The sequence below is a fragment of the Muscardinus avellanarius genome (assembly GCF_963383645.1).
Source record: "Muscardinus avellanarius genome assembly, chromosome: 9".
NCBI classification, from domain to species: Eukaryota; Metazoa; Chordata; class Mammalia; order Rodentia; family Gliridae; genus Muscardinus; species Muscardinus avellanarius.
This window is the reverse complement of record NC_137795.1, coordinates 3,084,107-3,105,750: the sequence shown is the minus strand read 5'-3', so window position 1 is coordinate 3,105,750 and position 21,644 is coordinate 3,084,107. Positions and strand designations below refer to the sequence as shown.

Here is a 21,644-nt window from a genome sequence, read left to right as displayed (position 1 = left end):
TTGCAGGAGTTGGGGGTCCAAATATTTAGTAGCAATATGTTTTATCTTCCCACCAAGAGTGGAGGCCCACAGCTTCACCTTGGAAAGCAGGTTCTGCTGCTCCTAGCTCACCCAGCCCCAGCACTGCGCAGAGAAGTGCGGCGGCCAGGAGCGCACTTGGCTCCCGGGATGTGTGGCGCCGGCCGACCCGACTATGTGTGGCTCTATCTGAAGCACCCCGAATATTTTACTTACACAGTATGTTGTCCAGAGTTCTGAGCATGTGGGGCAGGTGCAGTCTACTTTTGAGGAGATTTCCTCAAAAGTTCAGGGTTGAGTAAAATGAATCTACCTGCCTCTCTGCTATACTGGCCTCTGCTGCTGCCACCATCTTGGCCCTCCTCCTGAGCATTTTTCTTACATAGTATGTTGTCCAGAGTTCCTGAGGATGTGGGGCAGGAGCAGTCTACTTTTGGGGAGATTTCCTCAAAAGTTCAGGGTGGGTTAAAATGAATCTACCTGTCTCTCCCCATGCTGGCCTCTGCTGCTGCCGCCATCTTGGCCCTCCTCCCGAGCATTTTTCTTACATAGTATGTTGTCCGGAACTACTGAGCATGTGGGGCAGGAGCAGTCTTTTTTTGGTGAAATTTCTTCAACAGTTCAAGGTGGGTTGGATTGGATTTATCTACCTCTCTTGAATACTGGCCACCGCTTTTGTCTCTGCCATCTTGGTCCGTCCCTTCTCTCTTATATTTTATGTAGGAAGTTATAGCTATAAATGTCTCTATATGTTTAGCCGGGTGTGGTGGCGCACGCTTGTAATTGCCGTGCTTGGGAGGCTGAGACAGGAGGATCACGCAGGTTTGAAGCCAGCCTCAGCTACTTAGTGAGGCTCTCAGCAACTTAGTGAGACTGTCTCCAATTAAAATATAAAATAGGTCTGGGAGTGTAGCCCGGAGGTAGAGGGCCCCTGGGTTCCATCCTCAGTACCACCAAAAAAAAAAAAAAAAAAAAAAAAGAAAGTCTCTATATGTTGTCCCAATCAGATATTAAACCAAAATCCGATGTCCAGGGTTTGTCAGAAGAATACATGTCCTATTTGCCTGCTGCCAGCTATCATTGCCACGGCCGCGGTCACCACTGGGACTGCCGCTGGCATCTTGGCCCCTCATTCTTTATTTTGAAACAGGATCTCACTAAGTTGGGGAGGGCTTCACTAAGTACATAAGGCTGTCTATGAACCCGGATCCTTCTGTCTTAGTGTCCCAAGTGCTGAAATTACAATTGTACACCACTGTGCCCGGTAGCTATTTTATTTTTTATTTTGAAACAGGATCTCATTAATATTTGGAGGGCCTCATTTAGTTGCTGAGGCTGGCTGCAAGCCTGTGATCCTCCTATTTTAGCTTCCCAAGTGCTGAGATTACAGGTATGTAATCCAATGCTTAGCTAAGGAGTTTTAATTCAATAGGAGGGAAAGAAATCTGTTAACCTACATTTATTCACTTAGAATAGAATTATTATTCTACACATAATTAATTTAACCTAAATTTATTCACTTAGAATAGAATTATTATTCTACACATAATTAATTTTTAAACTAGTTTCTTTTTTTCTTTTTTCTTTTTTTGCAGATCTGAGGATGAAACCCTGAAACCTGGGCATTCGACCTCTGAGCTACACTCCCTGCCCTATTTTTTAGTCTTTATTTTGAAACATGGTCTCACTAAATTGTGGAGGGCCTCACTAAGTAGCCGAGGCTGTCCACGAACCGCAATCCTCTGGTCTCAGCCTCCCGCATGCTGGGATTACAAGATGAGCCACCACACCCAGCTTAATTAACTAGTTTCTAATCAATAGAAAATTAAATTGGCTAGGTTAATAATTTCTAGATTGAAGCTGGGCATGGCGGCGCACACTTGTAATCCCAGCATTTGGAGGCTGAGACCAGAGGATTGTGGTGCCTCGACAGCCTCAGCTACTACTTAGTGAGGGCTTTTGCAACTCAGTGAGACCCTATTTCAAAATAAAGACTACAAAATAGGGCTGGGGGTATAGCTTGGAGGTAGAATCCCCCTGGGTGCCATTCCCAGTACTGCAAAAAAATTTTTTTCTAGATTGATATTTATAAGTTGTTTTTAAGAATGGCTTGAGCTGACTATAACTATCGAAGTAGACTCTATTACTACTTGTAGAAGGTCATATGTTCATTATTGAGAATTTGTTACGTATCGGATGAGTGGTCTCCACATGCAGTTCTGCATCTGTCTCTGTCAACCCATTAATCATTAGTTGTGCATCAATACAGATTTAGCATTTGTAATCTGAAAATCCAAAATCTAAAATGCTTTGGGCCTTGCTTGGTGGTGCTCACTTTTAATCCCAGTACTTGGGAGGCTAAGACAGAATTGCAGGATTTTGCCATCCTCAGCAACGTAGGAGGCCCTCTAAAACTTAGTGAGACCCTGTTTCAAAATATAGAATAAAATAGGACTGAGGTGTGGCTTGGAGTTAGAATGCTTCTGGTTTCAATCCTCAGTAGTAAAAAATAAAGGGGGGGGCAGACTTTGGTGTCCAGGAGTATTTTGAGTTTTGGAGTTTAAGATTAGGGATTGGTAAAATTTATGCAAATATTTCAAAATTCAAAAACCCCTGAAATATGAAATAACTTTTGGTCCTAAGCATCTTCTATACGGAATACTCGGCATGTTTATACCAGATATTGTATTGGGTACTTTTAAACTTAATTAATTAATTAATTTATAGTACTGGAAATTGGACCCAGGGGCATTCCACCTCTGGACTGCACCCCCAGACCCTCCTTCTTAAAAAAATAATTAAAATTTAGCTGGGAATGGTGATATATTCTTGTAATCCTAGTACTTGGGAGGATGAGACAGAAGGATCACAGTTTCACGAACAGCCTCAGCTACATAGGCCCTCAGCAACTTAGTGTTTCAAAATAAAAAATAAAATATAGGGCTGTATGTTTCAATTCCTAGTATTGCAAGAAAATTAAAACTAAAATTTAGTTTTATTTAACATAATAAAGTAGGAGGTATTGTGTGCTATATTGCTCAACACCAAAATTCTTCTAATTGAAAGTGTTGGACATATGACAAACATTTTAATAGTTACTTGAGATAGAAATGAAATTCTCCCACACCAGCCCCCAAATTATATATAGGTATAGCAAAGAACCAAGATTTCTAAGAAATAGTTGCTCAACATTAAATGAAGATTAATTTGTAGTTTCTGGGGCAGTGAGGAAAATAGTATAAAAAACAAAAGAGTAATACAATAATAGATGGTCAGTGGAACAGAGAGGGTGTACTCATTATTATGCAAACCCTACTCAGGAACCCTGCAAAATGTATGAGAGCCAGTTGGGTTCACTGATGCTTACTACACTAGGATCCAGGTGTCGGCAGGGCCACATTGCTTTCTAGAATGTCTATGAGACAGTCTGCTTACTCAACTTCGGTAACCTCTAGAGTGTGCTTTCCTCAATTATGGCCACCTCCTCCATCTTTAAAGCTAAAACCATTAGGTAATGTTCTCAAACTACCATCTATTTCTGTTTTTTTTTTTTTTTGTTATACTTTTTTTTTTTTTTTGCAATGCTGGGGATGGAACCCAGGGGTACTCTACCTCTGAGCTACACCCAGACCTACTTTTTATTCTTTATTTTGAAACAGAGTCTTAGTGAGTTGCCAAGGGCTCACTAAGTAGCTGAGGCTGTCTGCGAACCGAGATCCTCCTGTAATCCCAGCAGCCTCCCGAATGCTGGGATTATAAGCGTGTGCTACCATGTCCCGCTCCTTCTTATATTTTTAAGAACCAATTGCAATTACAAATATGCAAAGATATGTATATATTTATACTTTATATTCACATACAAAGACATGCATGTATAGATATGTGTATGTATGTGCATATAAATATGTAAAATATGTATATATCATTATATATTCGCCTCATTAAAAACTTTAGAGTTCACAAAAAAAGAACCTACTATATCACCTTGGGCCCACCTGCACAATTCAGAATAGTCTCTATTGTAATGTTAACCGAGAACCAATCTTAATTTCATCTGCACCCAAGTCTCCTACTGTGTAACCTAATATGTTCATAAGTTTCTGGGATTAGATATCTTTGGGGGAAAATATTGTGCCTACTACAATTGGTATGAGTAATTCTTTTATAGAGAAACTCACGAAAGGGATATGAATATGATGAAATAATAGTTTTTGAACCTCACAAGTTCCAACAATAATGTTTTATTACCCATCTTTTGTTTTTCCTCAAACTGTGATCTGATATTATCCATATTTTTTTTTTATGGTAATGGGAATTGAATCCAGGGGCATTCTTCCTCTAAGCTACAGCCCCAGCCCTATTTTTTTCCTTTATTTTATCATTTTTACCTTATTGGTGCATTGTAATCATGCATTTTGCTGAAGTGCAGCATGTTGGAGGCATAAAGGCACACAGTATTCATTTACCCTCCCCCAGTTCCCACCCCGCCCCTCCTCTGTCTATGCCCAGCATAGAGATTAACTTTGTTAAGTTTGCGAACGTACATCATGAGCATCAGGGCGCCCCGTCTCCCTTATTTAGGCCGCTGCCTTCCTCATCTAAGGTTTCTCCAGGCTCGTCTGGAGTCCCTCCTATGTCCCATTCTCTTCCTAGCTTCTGCCTATGAGGGAGCACATCCAACCCTTCACTTGGGTGACTTACTCATCTCATTTCGCATGCTCTTCAGGTCCATCCATTTCCCTGCAAATGACATAGTTTTATTCTTCTTTGGGGCTGAGTAAAATTTGAGTGTGTACATATGCCGTAGTTTTGCAGTCTGTTCATCTGTTGATGGACATCCCAGCTGGTTCCATAGTTTGGCAAGTGTGAATTGTGCAGCTATAAAGATAGATACATATGCATGCATTACTTTGGTAGTTTGGTTTCTAGTCTTTTAGGTAGACACCCAGGAATGGTATTGCTGGATCATATAGTAGATTTATTCCCATTTTTCTGAGGATCCTCCACACTCTTTTCCAGAGTGGTTGTACTAGTTTGCAGTTCCACTAACAATGTGTGAGAGTTCCTACTTCTCCACATCCTTGCCAGCATTTTGTTTTGTTGTGGTTTAATGATTGCTATTCTAATTGGGATTAGGTGAAATCTCAGGGTAATTTTGATTTGCATCTCTCTGACTGCTAATGATATTGAACATGAAAGTGAGAGTTGATAGAGCTGTTTTCCTAATACTGAATAATTGGTACATGTGGTTATAATTTTTTATTGTGAATTTTACATAATCCTATATATACGAATTAATTATCAAATTTTGCAGAATTATCAAATTTTGCAGTTTTTTAAAACTAAAGAAAAGTAGTTCATAAATTTTAGAGATTATATACCTTTAATGTTTAAAATAATTTGAACTTTTAAATTTATTGAGTCACTTTTTTATCTTTTTCATACAGGTACCATGTACTTGCTTTTGCAACTGATGCGGATAAAAGACAGGAGGCTGAACAGCAAAAGCTCGGTTCTGGGAAAAGACTAGTTGTAAGGCCTTTTAAAAATAAATATATGTGGAAATACTAGTAATGCCACAGTTAGTTACAGATGTTGAAGAATTCTTGGGAAGAAAATAAATTTTTAGCCATTTCTCTTTTTATGTCTAATTATACCAGTGACCTCAGGATGCAGTTGGCTGTTATGGAGCAATGGAGATGCATGACCAGTTGTAGTCATGACATATCAGAGTTGTGCCACTGGAACTATAGACGTCTAAATGGGCTCACTTTTAACTGAAGTGATTACAAACTAACACAATTAAAATATTAAAAGTATCTCTTTAGTGGGCAAATTTATGTACATTATATCCCTTCATTCATAATGTCTTTTATCATTTATTTTGAGCTATTTGCCCCTTCCTTCCTTCCTTCCTTCCTTCCTTCCTTCCTTCCTTCCTTCCTTCCTTCCTTCCTTGTTCCCTCCTTCTGAGTTGTTGAACTTCCATCTGTGAATTTGTGGTTTTCATAAAAAAAAAACTTTTGGCTATTAATTCTTCAAAGATTTTTCTATGCTCTCTTTTCTTTTCATTGGGAACATTAATTATACCTATAGTTAGGTCAAATTGTCCCAGAGCTCACAGATTTTCATTTCATTCATTTATTTAGCAGTGCTAAGGATTGAACTGAGGACCTCTGAGCTACATCCTATTTAAGGAAATTCTTTTTTCTTGCTGTTTCATTTGAAAACATTTCTATTGTTGTCTTCAAATCACTGATCATCTATCCTAAAGTGTCTAACTTGGTTTCTATTTGGTATAGTTTTCATCTCTAAATTCAAGTGTTTTTTTCATATCATTCATATATCTACGCATTTTCTTGGAGTGTAATCTTATTTAAATCTCTTAATTCTAACATCTGTGTCAGTTTTGGGTCAGTTTGGTTGATCTATGTATTTTTGTTTTTTGGTGCTAGGGATTGAGCCCAGGGACTTTCTACCTCTGAGCTATACCCCTGGCTTTATTTTATTTTATTTTTTTTGAAAAAGGGCCTCATAAGTTGTGGAGAACCTCACTGAGTAGCTGAGGCTGGTCTTGCAATCTTCCTGTCTCAACCTCCCGAGTACTGGGATTACAGTTGTGTGCCAACATGTCCAGCTCTCTATCGTTTCATTTTAGATCACATTTTGTTTTTTTTTCCACACTTGGTAATAAAAAATTTATTAGATGCCAGATATAGTTACTGTTTGGATACTAGGAGTTGAATACAGGGACATTTAACCTTGGGGCTATACCTCAGCCCTATTTTATTTTTTATTTAGAAAGAGGCTCTCACTAGGTTGCTGGGGTTGTCCTTGAACCTACAATCCTCCTTTAGTCTTCCAAGCGCTGGGATTACAGGTATGCGCCACCACACGTGGCTAGGCTAGATAGAGTCAATTTTCCTTGTTGGGTAGTAGGTATTTTTGTACTATTATAAATGTTCTTGAGGTTAGCCCTGGGACACAGTTAAGTTACTTGAAAATAGTATGTTCTTTTTGAGTGTTGTTTATAAGATGTAATAGATGTGACTGGAACAGGGTTTATTCTAGGTCTACATATTTCCCACTCCTGAGTCAAGATCCTTCTGAGTACTCAACTGAGCTTCCTCAGAATTATGAGATTGCCAGTCTGGCTAGTAGGCGTAGGCAGTTTTTAATTCCCTGGGTGAATGCTAGACACTGTTACCTCCGGTTCTTTCTGGCGATTCTCTCCTTGGCCGTTGGTAGTTTCCTTGTTTGAATACATGGACAGGTTCTCAGCTGAATCCTCGAGGCGGGCTTTCTACACACCTCCAGGGTTCCCACTCCTTGCAGTGTTTTCCTCCTTGGGATTCTGTATTGTGACCTGCTTGGTTTCTCTGGCTCTGCATATCCACATCCATAGTTCAGGGAGTCTGCTGGGCTCTGTGTTCTCCTTTCTTGTATGCTGGCCTGAAAACTCCTCCAAGGCTGGAATTATCATAGCGCTCACTGTATTTCCTTTTCTGTCTTTAAGAGATCACTGCCCTTTCCTGTTTGATGTACAGTGCTTTGTGAACTGTGGTTTCTTATAATCCTTTTGTGGTTGGTTTAGTTAAAATGGTTAATTCTTCCAATTTAAGCTGGAAGTAGAAGAATATATATTTTATATGTATTATATATTATAGAACATATATAATATATTTTAATATGTTATCACATATAATATGTATTATATATTAAATATAATATTACATATTATAATTGTACATATCATATATAAATATCATATATTATATAGCATATACATTAATATATAATATATGTTTTATATATTGCTATATAATATGTATTATATATTATATATAACATATATGTGTGTGCCTATGTGTATATGTATATACACACATATGTATGTATATATATGTTTATTACTGTCATTAGTGAACTTCTGTAGTTTTTAGGAGACTCATCCAGAACGAAATGTATTTCTTTAAAGGGAGGTCACAGACAGTGACAGGACCTGGTGAACTGAAAGTATTTAGTGACTGTGATTTGCCTGTCCACTGTGAATGAATCTTTATCCTTCTAAGTCAGACACATCAGCCTGAGTTGTAACCACTGACATCTAATGCTAGGGCGCTAGATGAGACTTGTAACTTCCATGGGACTGGGACTTCCATTCCACTGACAGTGGAATTTTCCTATAGGTAAACTATACTTGAATCAAATGGTAGTTGAAAATTTTCTTAGTGTTGAATTCTAATCTAGTTCAGCTTAAAATGGTGTGATTCATCTATCTGTGTTCACTATGCTATCTCCCTCCTACAGATTGCTCTTATATGCACACTGGCAATATCTGCCTTTCTGATCAGACCCATTTGGATTTTATTTTACATTTTTTAATATAAAGTAGGTAGATCAACATCTAGTCATGTTTTGATGGCCAGAAATCTGTCCGTATCTTTTTTTTTTTTTTTTTTTTTTTTGCAGTACTGGGGATAGAACCCAGGGGCATTCTGCCTCCAAGCAGTACTCCCTATTTTTTATTTTGAAACAGTCTCACTGAGTTGCAAAGGACCTCACTAAGTAGCTGAGGTTGTCTGCGATCCATGATCTTCCTATTCAATCAAACGCCTCCTGGGTTCAGTCCCTGGTGCCACAAAAAAAAGGGGGCTGGGGATGGAGCTTTGATATAAAGCAGTTTCTTAATTTGTATTGATTAGGCAGTGATTGAAATGTTCTGTTTTTAGCAATAACTTGATCTTGGGTTTTTACTTGCAGGTGGACTGGACTCTAAATATTGGGGAGCAAGCACTTGATGTATGTATTGTCTCCTTCAGTCAGTCAGCATCTTCTGTCTTTGTGCTTGGTGAGAGAAACTTTTTTTGCCTCAAGGACAATGGGCAGATTCGCTTCATGAAGAAGCTTGACTGTAGCCCAAGTTGTTTTCTCCCATACTGCTCAGGTGAATAGCAAGAGTTTCTTTTATCTTTTCCATATGTCAAAGTTATGTTGTATATATCAGAAAAATCCACACTCACACACATATTTTTAACATCCAGGAAAATAGTTTTATACCAAACATGTAATGGAAAATTTTAACTTTCAAAGTCTGAATGGAAGTTTGATATAAAGCACACACATTTGGTCTTACAAGCCAGCCATTTTACTTTGTAGAATTGACCTCTAGCATACATCAATGCTTTCCATAATGTCACTGTTCAGGACGTTTCCAAGAGAATACCAGAGTCTTCTATAAACAGCAGAGTAATGTCTAATGGAATGACTTATGCACAGCGAATGCAGTAAGTGATTAGTCTAAGTGTATTACATGTTAATGAGATTCATACTTTGCTTTTTAGATGAAATGCAAACATGTTGGCCATTATCTCTAGTCTCCAAGTCTGTAAAATGATATGTTTCTTTTTGATCTTGCCAGTTTGGGTTGAAAAATCATATATATATATATGATTTTATTTTTTTTTTGGTGGTACTGGGGGTGGAACCCAGAGGATTTCTACCTCTGGGCTATACTCCCAGACCTTTTTTTATATTTTATTTGGAAACAGGGTCTCACTAAGTTGCTGAGAGCCTCACTAGCTGAGGCTGGCTTCGAACCTGTGTGATCCTCCTGTCTCAGCCTCCCAAGCGCGAGGATTACAAGCGTGCGCCGCCACCACATCTGGCTGAAAAATCATATTTTATTATTTAAAATCTTTATGCATTAAAATAAAGATATTAGAGTTAGTTGGTATCATAATCTCCTAAGAAATATACTTTTTCAAATGACTGGTTTCTTGGTATCTTCTTTTTGTATCTTCAACCTGCAGTTTCTGAAGGAACCATAAACACTTTGATTGGAAACCATAACCACATGTTGCATATTTATCAGGATGTGACACTGAAGTGGGCCACTCAGCTTCCCCATGTTCCTGTGGCAGTAAGAGTGGGCTGTTTGCAGTAAGTGACTTAACTTGACACAGTTTTATTAAAGGACCTCACTCAAGGAATTCCCTAGAAGTTTTATAAAGTAAGGCAACTGATTTTAATAAAAAATGATGGGTGACATTGTAGTGTGGATGTTAGTAATATAAACAATTTAAAATACAACTTTTCTTAGAAAAGGACATAGGCTTTAGTTAGCACCATTAATCATTTTCAGTTAGTATTTCTAGTAAGACAAAGACATGGTCGCCTAATAGATTATTTCTTTTTCTTCTAGAATTTGATGGGTCTCTTTTTGAGATCCTATTTTTTAATTTTTAATTTTAATTTTTTGTGGCACTAAAGATTGAATGGGCATTCTACCTCTGAGCTATGCCTCCACCCCTGTTTTATTTTTTATTTTGAGACAGGATCTCATTGATTTGCTAAGAATCTCTCCGTGTTGCTGAGATTGCCCTCCGACCTGTGGTCCTCCTTTCTCAGCTGCCCAAGTACTGGGGTTATTGGAGTTTGCCACCATGTTACTGAGATAATTTGTTGATAGAATGTGAGAATGTTATACTTGCTTCCTAAGATTGGCATTTATTTCAGGCCTTATTATGTCACCATGATTCAGAATTGCTGAGGATCATGTGTTCGCATAGTCAGGATTGTAAATAGGCCTATTTTGCATTTAATTTTTTTTTTTTTTTTGGCCGGTCTGAGGATGGAATCAAGGGGCATTTGACCTCCGAGCTACATCCCCTGCCCTATTTTTTTATTCTTTATTTTGAAACTGGGTTTCACTGAGTTGCAGAGGGCCTCACTAAGTAGCTGAGGCTGTCAGTGAACCGTGATGCTCTGGTCTTAGCCTCCTGAATGCTGGGATCACAGGCATGCGCCACCATGCGTGGCTTCCTATTTTGCATTTAAAGTGAAAAAAAAATCCATATCTTTAATTTATAAAATTTATCAGAGAAATGAGTCATCACTTTTCACTGAGTAATAATTTTCAAGGTCATTAGTATAAAAGTCAAGATCCTAACAGACTCTTTACCATCTCAAATGACATTTAGGAATTGAACATCTATGGCTTCATAGATTCTGAGATCTATTCAGTTCTACTTATATAGAATATTGTATTCCCTATTTCAAAACTATATCCAGAATTCTTCAATGTCACCTATAATACCTGATCAAAATGAGTTATGCCCCCAAATAAAGGGTTGGCTATGCAATACTGTGGTTGAGGCTCAGTGTGGAATATTCATATTTGCAATAAAGGTTAATTTAAAGCCTGCATATTGGAAAAATGGAAGCAATATTTTGAAAACTTTGATAAAAAGCCTTTTTTTTTGAACCAGTATACCCCCATCCCTATTTTTTATTCTTTATTTTGAAACAGGGTCTCACTAAATTGCTGAGGGCCTCACTAAGTAGCTGAGGCTGGCCTTGAACTTGTGATCCTCCTGTCTCAGCCTGTCAAGTACTGGGATTACAAGTATGTGCCACCATACCCAGCAGCATTGAATATTTTTTTAAAAAGTTGCTTCTTTATATTTTGTGAGAAAGGACCTTCACATAATTTTAATTGCTATATACTTAACAGGAATTGTAGCTATTTTGTATCTTAAGAATAATTTAAAAATTTGAAATTGGCTTTTACAGTGTTCACCATGTGGTCTTTTTAAGTTCAACCTAAAATACTCATCAGACATTTTACATTAGATTTACTTAGAAGGATTTAGGACGGGAAAAACATCTTGCCAGCGTGGCAACATTAGGTCTTTTTCTTCTGGAGGAATAATGCTTACATAGTTATGTATCTACCCTAGAGCTGTTCTCTTTGGTCCCCTAAGTTCAAGTGCATAAAGACAGATCCACACCAGTGGGTGTGTGGCCCACTTGGGCTTATAATCCCCATGCTTCTCAGGAGCCAGGATCTTTAAGTATGTGAAAGTCATTGTGGTTTGAAGGTAAACTGTGAGAATGGGAGAGTAGTGGGAAGAAAGACTTTATTGAGAACGTTTAATTGAAATACTTATTTTACATATGTTATGTACAAGACGTTCAAGGGTAGTGCAGAGGTATGGCTTCTCAGCAGATATACATTGTTTATTTATAGTTCCTGGTCTACATACAACTTACAAATTAAAAGCCCAATAATAACTAAAATTATTGAGTAAAAATTAAGTTTTTATATAGGGTGCATTATGATGCTTATATTCATGTATAGTTTTTTTTTTTTTTTTTTGTGTGTGTGTGTGTGTGTATTTGGTACTGGGAATTGAACCCAGAGTTACTCTACTCCTGAGCTACACTCCCAGACCAGTTTTATTTCTTATTTGGAAACAGGGTCTCACTAGGTTGCTGAGAGTCTCATTACTTGCAGAGGCTGTCCTCGAACCTGTGATCCTCTTGTCTCAGCTTCCCAAGTACTAGGATTACAAGCGTTCGCCACCACGTCTGGCTGTCACATTGTATGTTATGCACCTGTACTTGTGAAGGGAGCTTCTTTTTTCTCATAGTTTTTTTTTTTTTTGAAGATCACAATTCTAAGCAATTAAGAGAAATACTTTTCTTTTCTTTTTCATAATATATAATAATAAATTATTCAATTGAAGACTTATCTTATTATACTTTAAAAGATAAGAGTAGACTATGAAATAGTTTTATTGTAGTTTTTTTTTTTTTTTTTGGTGGTACTGGGGTTCCTGGAAGCCCTTTTACCTCCGGGCTACACTCCCAGACCTATTTTTACATTTTTATTTGGAAACAGGGTCTCCTAAGCCAGCGCGCGCGGCTGGCTTCGAACCTGCGCAATCCTCCTGTCTCCGCCTCCCAAGCGCAGGGATTACAAGCGTGCGCCACCATGCCCGGCTATTGTAGTTTTTATTATAGAAATTTAAAAGTAATTGTTACTAACTTAGCTGTAACATTTATATTCAGAAGTTAATATGTGAAATTATAAGTGTTGAAATAACTTCCCTTCTGCTTTTTATTACTTTCTGGATTAAACCTTCTTGGTAGACGCTCTCTTGGCTGCCTGTGTTTATTTATAAAGGAAATTGCTGCTATTTAAATATATTTTTTCAATGAATAGAAATTCTGGGTTTGGGTTGAGTTGATGCAGTTACTCTTTCTCACAGCATTGTGCTCAGAAACTGAGACGCTGCGTTTCCTCCTACTCCCACCTACTTGGCAGCCCTCCTGCTTGTTGACTATATGCTCATTCTAAATCGATCTCTGTTTTCAGCTTCTTTTATAGTAAATCTCATTCTTGGTTACATAGTGTTCTTTTAGTTTATTTTCTGTGGGTTAGATTACAGAAATGTGAAATTGGTGTTCAGATTATGGAATCAGGAGAGGCTGGGCGTGGTAATGTTCTTCATATTTTTAACCATTCCTGTTTTCCTCTCATTACATAAAGCACTGTGGAGCCTGGACGGGCATTTTACCTCTTCTGTGGTTGGTTTCCAAAATGGCAAATAAAGATCATTATTTATTGGTAACATTATTCTCTCCAGAGATATCAAATATATCTAAAAGTGGAAGTCCAATGAAAGTTCAAAGTGATGAGAACATTTCTAAACTTTAGCTGGCAGCCTACAGCCATAGCACTTTAAAGTATTGCAGCTTACTTTTTAGTATAAACAATTTGGTCTAGTACTTTGGTACTTTTCTCTGCAGGCTCTGTCCACATACAGTAGACACTTATTTTTAACTTTGCTATTTATCATTGCATTCTTTAGCTTACATTGATATAATATTCTTGATCAGAGTATAGTTTCATTTCTACTCTGAATTTTCCTATTTCTTCTGTTCTGAGTCCTGGCTCAAGTCACATAAGTCTTCCCTCTCTGCCCCGTCCCCTCTAAGTTTCTGTCACATTTGTAGTCATGTTGGTGAGGCCCTTTGATTTTCCTGCTCCCCGCCTTGATCATGCCCCCCTTTTCTTTGTTTGCACATAAAACAGAAGCCCAGAAGGCTGAACACGTGGAATATGTTCTGTAAACACTTGACAGTCACTGTGGTTTGTGTTTATTTATCAGGGAGAGGGGTGGCTAGAAAGAACCCTTTTAGTTGAAAACCCGTTTGAAATGTGAAAAAATAGACTTAGAGAGGAGAGGATATTATTTCCTTAAAACCCAATTGGTTACAAGAATATTTTAAGTTTTAAAGTGACTTTTTCACAGTTGTAAAGGCAAGAAATGTTCAGGTTACTGGAGGAAACCCGTTTCAGTTCTAGGTCAGTAACAGATGTCTGCACAGTGTTCAGGTTCCTGTGAACCTGGGTTTCATTTCTTTTCTTTTCTTTTTTTTTTTTGCGGGTCTGGGGATGGAACCCAGGGGCATTCGACCTCCGAGCTGTACCCTCTACCCTATTTTTTATCCTTTATTTTGAAACAGGGTCTCACTGAGTTGCAGAGGGCCTCACTAAGTAGCTGAGGCTGTCCGCGAACTGGGATTCTCTGGTCTCAGCCTCCCTAATGCTGAGATCACAAGCGTGCGCCTCCACACCCGGCTCATTCACTTCATATTTTTACTATCATTTTATTTTTATGTAATCATGTAAAATATAGAGTCTTCTGTTCTCATGAATGACAACAGTAGTTACAGTTCTAGATTGTTTGATTTTTTTACGTTACATAGTAAATCTGTTTAATTTACCTGCCAGCCATTTTTGAAACACTGTGTAGTCAAGGATAATGAGTTGCACTTAGGATGCTAGTTGGGTTTATGATTTTCTGTTTTATTAATTAAATGTTTTAATGTTAGAATTAAACTTACTCTCACATATTTTCACAGAAAAAACTTCTTTAGTTACACTGATGTTGAGACTGTGAACATCTCTTAAAAATGAAACTCTCAATACAAAGAAAATAACCTATACTGGAGGAAAAGTGCCTTTATGTTTTGGGTTACTGATTCACTAACCTATAACAGATAAGGGGGAGTCAGTTGTTCAGTAGACAGGGGCCCAGCAGGAAGAGTGTTCGTTTTCCCCAGGCACAGAGGTTTTGCCTCCACTAAGCACATATCTTCTTGGCCCGTTGGTCCTTGGGTCATTTGTATCAGGTTGGTGACTTCACTTTTATCTTCCTTGGGAAATACATTTAATTTTACATTTTCTTTCCTCACTTCAAATAGTGATCCCTTCTGATAGCTGACATCTGATTCTCTAGTTTTAAAATGAAAAATATAAACATATCTTTGTTTCCCAGATGATAAAGGTTACATTTTTTTTGTCGTTATTTACTAAAGAATATAAAAGGGAAAAAGTGAATTTTTGGTAACTTTAGGTTTACATATTGCTAAGTTCTTTGCAGAAGAATTGAGAATGTTGAACTTTTAAACTTTGAATGGACTTAGTTTTTTAATTCTATTATCTACTGTATGGCCTACATTTTAGAACTAGATTTGGAGTATAAGTATAATTATTGGCAAAATGAAGATTGTAAGTAATTCAATAGAATCTAATATATATATATCTTAATGTATAGACTAATATTGGATGACTTAAAATTAGAATCAATTGTTATCTGAAACAAAATGCAAGAAATATAGTAATATTTATTACCTGCTATGCCATGGTGTCATTTTATTATTATTTTCTTAAATTAAAAAAAGAACTTCATTTTAACCATTGTAAACATGCCTCTAGCCCTAGCTATTGGGGAGTCTGAGACAGGTAGGCCACGAGATTAAGACCAGTCTGGGCAACAGAGCAATGACTTTTCTCAAGGAAAAAAGAAGAAAAAGCTATACGGGTAGCTTAGTCCTCAAATGCCAGGCGTGGTGGTGTACACTTGTTAATCCCAGCCCTTGGGAGGCTGAGACAGGAGGATCGCAGAGGTTGGAAGCCAGCCCTGAGGTAGAAAAGCCCCTGGGTTCCACCCCCAGTACCCCCCCTTCCCCCAGACACACAATAGAAACCTTCATTAATTCCCTTATCTTCTAAAAAATATTTTGTGGGAGTGATGGTATCTGTTTACAATTCAGGAGCATTAGGGTTTGGAGGTGAGGGTGACCGTATGGGGGAAACTGTCCCCAGGGACCTTTTTAAAACCCTGGGAGTACTTGCCCAATAAAACCACAAAAACCACAAAAACAGAAAAAGATAAAAAGCGTGGGTTCTTGTCCTGAGCTAAGGACACATACACATTAGCCTGGGCTCTTGCTGAAGATTTAAAGGAGTTTATTAAAAAGATAGAAATAGAGAAGACAGTCACAGCCCCATGCCATTCAGGAGAGGCATGGGGGGTGGTTTGAATGAATTCACCGAGATACAAAACACAGAACAGACTTTTTATACACTTGACCTCCATCTTGCTCACGTAATTCTGACGTAGTAAGAGTCCCTGTAAGGTACCTCCCCTTACTTTCCCTCCAAGGTATACTTTCCAGCCTAGCTGTCTCTTTTCATGACCCTCCTTCCCATCCTACTAGATTATCCAATTATGTAAACCTGCCTTTAGAATGAGGATGAGGAAGTCCTAGTTCCCCTTTCCTATAGATTTGCTAATTACCTTTAGCTAGGTTAATTTACATTGGAATAGTTGCCTGCTTTTTGGGGCAGAAACCAAGTCCTTTCACCAATTTTTGAAATACAATAATCAGAGCTTTCTCAAATCTTCCTAGGCCATTCCCAATACTGGTACAAAGAGAACAGATTATTAATTAAAATTATTAAAAATTGTCTTGAAAAATAAGATATATAGTTTTTGTTATGGATTGAGAGAATATGGTTGTGGGAAACTGTCCTCCCCACACCCCGAGACCCCTATTAGGGTCCCGGACACACTTTCGAGGGAACCACAACAAAACCCAAAACAACCAAAAACAGAAAAAAAACCGCGGGTTATTGTCCTGAGCTAAGGATAAATATACATAGCTTGGACAGTTGCTGAAGATTTAAAGAAGTTTATTAAAAAGATAGAACTACAGAAAATAGAAATACAGAAAATAGTTACAGCCCCATGCCAGAATATATTAATAATCAGAGCTTTCTCAAATCTTCCTAGGCCATTCCCAATACTGGTACAGTTTTATTTTTGTGGTACTGAGGATGAAACCTAGGGGCAGTCTACCTTTGAGCTGCACGCCCAGCCATTATTCTTTCTTTCTTTTCTTTCTTTCTTTCTTTCTTTCTTTCTTTCTTTCTTTCTTTCTTTCTTTCTTTCTTTCTTTCTTTCTTTCTTTTTTGAAACAGGAGCTCACTGAGTTGCAAAGGGCCTCACTTTATTTTGTAGCTAAGGCTGGCTGTGAACCCGGATCTTCCTGTCTCAGCTTCCCAAATCCTGGGATTATAAGTGTGCACCATCATGCCTGGTTTATTCTTCTGTTTCTTATGGAAAATATTAAGAGTTTTAATGTTGAAACACAGAAGAAAGGGTCTGTTATTATCATAAGAAAGGAGATAAATCATTACAAGTCAGAGTTTACATAGATTTCTACCTTAGGCACTGATCAATTTAAGACCTTATAATGCAGACTTCCATTGTTACTCTTGAAATGTTATTTCTTGAGATAATACAGTTTCCTTTAGTAGGAACTGAACATTTATAACCAAACCAAGAATCTTTTGGATACTTATGGATAGGACCAAGTATGGTGTGTTATCTAAGCTTTCTTTCCAGGTTTTTGTTTCTTTAAATAGTTTTGTGTCTCATTTAATCAATAAATAGAACCTATTCTGTCCACCACTGAGCAATACAGATCCTTGTACTGTGTGTGTGTGTGTGTGTGTGTGTGTGTGTGTGTGTGTGTGTGTGTGTGTTGCTAGCGATGGACCCAAGGGCATTCTGCCTCTGAGCTACACCCCTAGTCGTATTTTATTTTTGAAATAGGGTCTCATTGTGTTGCACAGGGCCTCATTAAGTAGGTGAGGCTGTCCTTGAGCCAGGGTCCTCCTGTGTCATCCTCGAAAATGTTGAGATTACAGGCATGCTCCGCCACGCCTGGCTGCATTTACCGTCTTTCCCTCTACTTCTTCATTCCAGTTCATTTGTCCCAGTTAAGTTGCCACGAAGTTGCTGAGTCTGGCCTTGGACCTGTAATCTTCCTCTCTCAGCCTCTCCTGTACAAGGATTGCAGGCATGTGTCAACGTGCCTGGCTTCAGATTCATATACTTTAAATTAGTACAGTTATTGAGTAATATACTTTATTTCATCAGTGTCATTTTGAGAGTGTCTTCTGAAAGACTTCTTTTTTTTTTCCTGTATGAAAAGACAGATCTACATGATTAGATAAGCTAGCTAAGATGGTAGGAGGGGTCGACCTTCATGAGAGGAGACCCCTTGCCACACCTGGCTGGGGGAGGTACCTTACCGGGTAAGGGGAGGTACCTTACAGGGACGTTCACTATGTCAGAATTAAGCAAACAAGATGGAGGTCAAGGGTATAAAAAGTCTGGTCCACGTGTGATCCCTCTGATGGATTCATTTGAGTCACCCCTCCATGCCAGTCTGGTGTGGAGGTGTACCTATCCTCTGTATTTCTATCTTTTAATAAACTTCTTTAAATCTTCAGCAACTGTCCAAGCTATGCATATTTATTCTTAGCTTAGGATAAGAACCCGCGGTTTTATTTCTGTTTTTGGTCGTTTTGGGTTTGGTTGTGGTTTGAGGGAAAGTGCGTCCGGGACCCTAACAGGGGTCCCCGGGAACAGTTTCCCCACGACCATATTCTCCCAATCCATAAAACTTTATCTGTCTGTCTGTCATTCATCTATCATCCAGCCATCCCATTATTTGCTTGTGTACCAGTTTTTTTTCCCTCCCCCCTCATAGTTGATGGGGAGGGTGGAGAGGGAAATGAGAGGAGCCTTGGCTGGAGACTACTATTGATTTAAGGCTGTGGCACATTTTTAACAAACGTATCGGTACTCTCACTTTTGGTAATATAGCTGACCCTTTTAGCTGCTTGATACCCAAGCTCTAAGTGGCAATCTTTAATACACTACCTTAGAGTTATGTTCTTACTAAATAAATCACATTTAGAAGCTTTTATGTACTCATGGGTGTATATTGAAAGTCTAAACATGGTAGACATTAAAAATGAGTTTGTATTCATGAATCTAATTCAATTTTCTAGGTTATGACCAATTCATCTAGAAATTCAAATGGTTGCTTTTAGTGTTCATCTATGTAAAGTGACACAATAAGAAAGTAAGCTGTGCTCCGATATTCTGTGCATCACTGCAAATGGTTTTCTTGATGATAAATTTATTTTGCCTCATGTTCTTTCAAAGTCTTTTATACATAGAACCTGCTCTAACTGGAATAATTTAATAATATGTTTACTGTTAGAATGAGACCATTTTTTTTTAGGTAGTACCACTGGAATGCCACCATGTTGATCATTTGGCATATATTTGTAGAATAAAGGATATGCAGAGACATTACATAATCACACAGATGATTAACCTTAAGGCACCTAGTGCTGGAATTTGTACTAAAATGACAGTGGATCAAAAATCAGATTCAAAGGGGCAGAAATTGAAAGGAATTTGATTCCATCTACTTATAATGTTAGAGAAAGAGAGAAATGAATTGCCATTGATGTTTTAAGAGTAAAAGTCTTAACCATAATAGAGAACTCCGGGTATTTCTCACCTTGTATCATTCTCTGTTACTCATATACAACTTTTGGTATTTCATTTTAAATTTGAAATGAGAAAATGCTAAAAAGCATTTTCCATATTGATTCTCCATCACTATAGATTATGTAGCTATTGTTTTTAATGATTTGAAAGCAATAAAGTGGGCAAGAGGAAGGAGAAAAACTAGGATTTTATGTGATACCTAAGTTCTGAGCTTTTCTTTAGCTTTTGCTTCTTAATGACATTTCCAATTTCTCCCCTATCCTTTTGAATTATTACCGAATTTTCTTCTATCCTACATGTATGTTAAAAAAGCAGTCTATTGTTATTTTAGTGTGTGGAATGAAAAAGTTGTTACAGATATATTGAAATGGAGTGACTTTCTGTTTTATATAAATTGATATTGAAGAAGAGCTGTTAAGAATGAAAAAACACAGTTATAGGCAGATAAAGCAAGAAAAAAGGTTATTTTCAAATACTCTGTAATGGGATTTGATCACTATACTGACTGGTTTAATTTAGATTGCAAAAAATATTTCAGAAAACATTATGATTGGATTTTATTTTTTAGTGCCTCTAGATAGCATTTTTTTAGCATATATTAGTACTTCCAAGTTACAGAACTTAATATTAGTTATTATATATATAAAATCATTAGAACTTAACTTGTAAATAGATGACTCTGTGTGTGTGTGTGTGTGTGTGTGTGTGTTGTCAGGGATTAAATCTAGGGGCTTCACCCCTGGCCGTATTTTTTTATTTTTATTTTGAAACAGGGTCTCACTAAGTTGCTAAGGACCTCGCTGTGGCTTGGCCTCAAACCTGTCATCTTTTTGTCTCAGTTTCCCAAGTACTGGGATTACAGGTATGTGCCACCATGCTCAGCCAAAAGGTAACATTTGATCTTATTTTGATGCTGAGTTAAGTTAAAGCAATCATTTTATTTTTACAAATTGCATTATTTGTTATGCTTTCATTTGGGGTTTATAATTTGGGAATTCTTTTTAGTCAGGGAACAGTCACCTGCTTCATTGAGATCGTGGTAACCTAAAGGAGCAAAATTGGACTAGTTAAATCAGACCTCTGACCCAAATTTGGCAATTCGCTCAGCTTGCCAGAGAAAACACTTGTGGGTTCATTACCTTCTTCCATCATCTTGAGAGATTCTACTCCATTTTTTCTCCTTCGTTGACTAACCTTTGACTTTCTGAACCTGTATCTTTTTCCAATAGAGGTGAATAAACACTCTCGGTATGTGAAGATTAAAGGCCTCTGGCCCCTGCAGGTTCCCTGCAGCAAATTCATTTAGAATTAATTTGGCACCTTTAATTGTGGTTTGTTTAGGATAGGAAACCAAATAGAATTCAATAGTGTATCTTGAATCTTTGGATTTAGTACTTCTGTTACAAACAACAGAAAAAAAAAATGACCAAGTGCCAGTAACATTTACTCTTCAAAGGAAAAATTTTGTCTTTCTGTGCCTGGTTATCTTCATGAGTAGCAGAGTAAAAAAGAAAATTTCAGTGGAAATATATTTCTGTCTCTGATATAGAAAAGACCTTTAAAAGAGTCATTGTTGACATGAAAGGGAAAACATTCTGATTTTCTGGGATGTAAGCCTTAGAAAACAAGCCAGAGTAAAAGAAAGTGTAGAAATGAAAAACTTATGACTCTGTGAGATGACCTGTTGTGAATTATTTCTAAATTCAGCGGATAGCTCAGAGGTTGACTTTTCTCTCCGTGCTTATTCTTATGAGCTTGCTTGTATTGCTGAGTAGGCATTAACTCTGTTTTAGAGTGAAAATCTATTTAATGACCCTGAAGGCATTAAAGAGTGCTGTAGAACATACTTTAGGGCATGTACTACAAAGAACAAAAGAAGTTTCTGTATGACAAAAGGTTATAAAGAAGCATCTCTCTAAGGACTTGTAACTGTCGATTAATATTTAGTAGTGGAGGACTTGGTTTATAGATTTTTCTTTGGTTTACAGAGTTTAGAAACATAAATGGTGGATGTTTTTGCCAATACAGTTAGGTGATTCTGGCATCAGATAAAGAATCTGGAAGTAATAGAAGAACCCAGGAGAAGGGAAACAAGAAGGAAAATATATTTTC

At 37.6% G+C, this 21,644-nt stretch overlaps 1 protein-coding gene across 1 annotated transcript in view; it reads left to right on the top strand.

The window, feature by feature from the left end:
* Positions 1–21,644, top strand: part of BBS9 (Bardet-Biedl syndrome 9) — a gene marked incomplete at both ends in the record, with an annotated part of 451,378 nt that overhangs the window by 109,369 nt on the left and 320,365 nt on the right. The window contains 3 exons of the mRNA XM_080701824.1: positions 5,466–5,550; positions 8,782–8,965; positions 9,831–9,960. Coding sequence (XP_080557950.1) covers positions 5,466–5,550; positions 8,782–8,965; positions 9,831–9,960 — 399 coding nt within the window. The remainder of the gene's footprint in view (positions 1–5,465; positions 5,551–8,781; positions 8,966–9,830; positions 9,961–21,644) is intronic.